At 34.7% G+C, this 3,325-nt stretch overlaps 1 protein-coding gene across 1 annotated transcript in view; it reads left to right on the top strand.

Moving 5' to 3' along the window:
* The window catches only part of LOC107553898 (Ral GTPase activating protein non-catalytic subunit beta), a 51,186-nt gene that overhangs the window by 5,150 nt on the left and 42,711 nt on the right, over positions 1–3,325 (top strand). Inside the window, exons 3-4 of the mRNA XM_016236248.1 lie at positions 508–710; positions 1,505–1,671. Of these exons, the coding sequence (XP_016091734.1) occupies positions 508–710; positions 1,505–1,671 (370 nt within the window). The remainder of the gene's footprint in view (positions 1–507; positions 711–1,504; positions 1,672–3,325) is intronic.

Below are 3,325 nucleotides of genomic sequence, written 5' to 3'. Positions count from 1 at the left end.
TGAGGACACAAATGTGTATAATGACATGGGTACTACAAAACATAAACATGGTTTATGAGGACACTTCCTATGTTCCCGTAAAACAAAAGGCTTAAAAAAACATACAAAATGGTGTTTTATGAAATTCAAAAATTGCCAGCAGTTTTGAGTGTGTGTGTGTGTGTGTCTTGCACTGACTTCCATTGCATTGTGCGTGTGGTTCCTGTAGGCTTCTGTGTACTGTGATAAGAGGAGAGGAAATCCTGTTCATTCCCTCTTGGCCTTTTTTCTGACCTCTGATCCAGCTCATTGCCGCCCATGGTGACTGATGCTGTTTGGAATATAATTGCACAAAAAGGCAGATCCGTTGAATGCAGTGCTGTTCTGTTTCCTGCTGACAGAACCAGTGTGTTTCACTCACAAACATGCATGAGGGAGTCATCAAACCTCAAGCTCAAGCATTGTTGATCCATCTCAAACCGGTTTGGGTAGTCATTACTCCATCTAATGCTGTGCTGTCCTCCTCAGGTGAAATGGACCATGGAGGTGCTGTGTTACGGCCTGACGCTCCCGCTGGATGGAGACACGGTTAAGTTGTGTGTGGATGTCTACACTGACTGGATAATGGCCCTGGTGTCTCCACGAGACTCTATACCCCAGCCCATCATCAAAGAGCCCAACCTCTACGTCCAAACCATCCTCAAACACTTGCACAACCTTTTCCTGCCCAGGTGTGTTCGGCCTATGGTTTTAATTACCCATGATGCACTGTGCACCAAACTGTTCCGTGACTGCATTGATGAACACTGCATACTGCACTCTTTGTACTGTACAGTACCTACAGTATATAAATATATTTTTTGGATAATAGTATGGGAAACATTGCACAGTATGCAACAATAATTTCAAACATTATTATGCTTCATTGATGTTGTAACGTTTATTTCAATGAGCGGTGTCCACTTAATATCTCATAAAATAAAAAACAATTATTTTGTATGTTTTATGCAGTTTAATGAAAAAATGTCTATTGCAGCTCAAACAATGATAGATAGATAGATAGATAGATAGATAGATAGATAGAATTAAAAATATATATTTAAAAAAAAATTCAACAAAAAATGTAACAAAAAAAATTCCCTCATACTGCTATTTGATGAAAGAATATTTTATTTATAATTGTGTTTCCTATTTTAGGATAATAGCGCAGAAATGTGTAATGACATTACATAAATGCTTCCTTTTCCACAATGTTTTATATAGTGTACTATTATACTTTTAATATACTAATACCTATTATATGTATTAGAAATCTCCTTAAAATGATTAAACATTTAAACTTTTTAATGATTATCTTTGAAAAAGATAATAATTAGTTTTGTTCTGATGAAATGGCTCTCCTAGAACATTAACAATATTATTTTTGGATTTGAGCATGTGATGATAGGCTTGTGTTCTGTCTAGTAAGTGTAGCACTTCCTGTTTGTGCTTTCTGATTTTGAATATTCTTGCTGCTTTCTTTCAGACCAGAGCACTTCAGCCTGGTGCACTTTAAATTGTGTCAGCAAGTGCTGTCTGCCGTGCAGAAGTTGGCACGTGACTCGAACGGCATGGCCAGAGAGACCTGGGAGGTGCTGCTGCTCTTCCTGCTGCGCATCAATGACACGCTACTGGCCCCGCCCACTGTGGGAGGTGTGTATGTCAAACACAGTGATGTTTCCCTCTAAAATAGATTTAACTAGACCTTACATTGACTGACAAACAAATGAGAGAATGTGCACGCTTTGCATCTAAACAAACTGCATTTTGTGTGCAGTATGCAAATTAACCTCCTCTGATGTAATTGTGTTTCCTGTTTTAAGATAACGAGTGCAGAAATGTGTAAAATTCTGTTTTTTTTTATCAACCATACATAATCAGATTTATATGACATGTTGAAAAGTTGTTTTTACTTTTTGTTGTTTTAATTGTTTTCATATGCAAAAAAATATCAACCAATCATTCATAGATGCAAACTCCTCACCTTTCAGTAATAACTCACTTTTTTAAAATCAAAATAGGTCACCTATGAGATTTGCTTAGATCCAATGAGAAAGTGTTTTCACGAGGGGGCGGGGTCTTTCAAGGGTAAATAAAGAACTGGGCCCGGTTGCATAAACTATTTAGACTAGTCTTAAAAAGTTAGTAATTTAATTTGAACCTCCTCTGATGTAATTGTGTTTCCTGTTTTAAGATAACGAGTGCAGAAATGTGTAAAATTTGCTTTGCTTATTTTTCTGCAATCAAAAATTCTGTTTTTTTTTATCAACCATACATAATCAGATTTATATGACATGTTGAAAAGTTGTTTTTACTTTTTGTTGTTTTAATTGTTTTCATATGTAAAAAAATATCAACCAATCATTCATAGATGCAAACTCCTCACCTTTCAGTAATAACTCACTTTTTTAAAATCAAAATAGGTCACCTATGAGATTTGCTTAGATCCAATGAGAAAGTGTTTTCACGAGGGGGCGGGGTCTTTCAAGGGTAAATAAAGAACTGGGCCCGGTTGCATAAACTATTTAGACTAGTCTTAAAAAGTTAGTAATTTAATTTTTTGGTTGTTTCAATAAGTTTTGTATAGTATTTTCTTTACGCCTTACTTTAAAAACTATGTCTAAAAAGGGTAATATTGTATGTATTTGAGGTCTGAGATGTGGGAACGGTGAAGAGAGAGAGGGCACATTTAGCATTTTAGGTCAGCATTGCCGTGTAATCAACCAATATTGTCTTAAATAGCCTGCAGAGCACTTCATCTTTTATAACATGGGATTTTATTCAATCTTGATTTTTGTAAAATTTTGCAACAAGATGTTAAGAAATTATTTTATTTGTTGTTGGTGGTGTTTTTGTGAACAATTACAGTTTTGGACATATAAGGTCATACAAAATATTTTTCAAAATACGTTAAAGTAACTACAAATGAGCATGTAAAGCAAATATCTTTAAAAGAAATAAAAACAAGCTGTGACCCTGGAGCACAAAAGCAGTCTTAAGTAGCACAGGTATATTTGTAGCAATTGCCAAAAATCATTAAATCATTAGAAATGATTGATTTTTCTTTAATGCCAAAAAATCATTAGGATATTAAGTAAAGATCATGTTCCATGAAGATATTTAGTAAAATTTCTACCATAAATATATCAAAACGTAATTTCTGATTAGCAATAAGCATTGCTAAGAACTTTATTTGGACAACTTTAAAGGAGATTTTCTCAGTATTTAGATTTTTTTCGCCCTCAGATTCCAGATTTTCAAATAGTTGTATCTCGGCCAAATATTGTCCTATCCTAACAAACCATAC

This window comes from Sinocyclocheilus grahami, unplaced genomic scaffold, assembly GCF_001515645.1.
Source record: "Sinocyclocheilus grahami isolate Dianchi unplaced genomic scaffold, SAMN03320097.WGS_v1.1 scaffold485.1, whole genome shotgun sequence".
NCBI classification, from domain to species: Eukaryota; Metazoa; Chordata; class Actinopteri; order Cypriniformes; family Cyprinidae; genus Sinocyclocheilus; species Sinocyclocheilus grahami.
The sequence above is the reverse complement of the archived record's forward strand: the minus strand, read 5'-3'. Positions and strand labels throughout refer to the sequence as shown.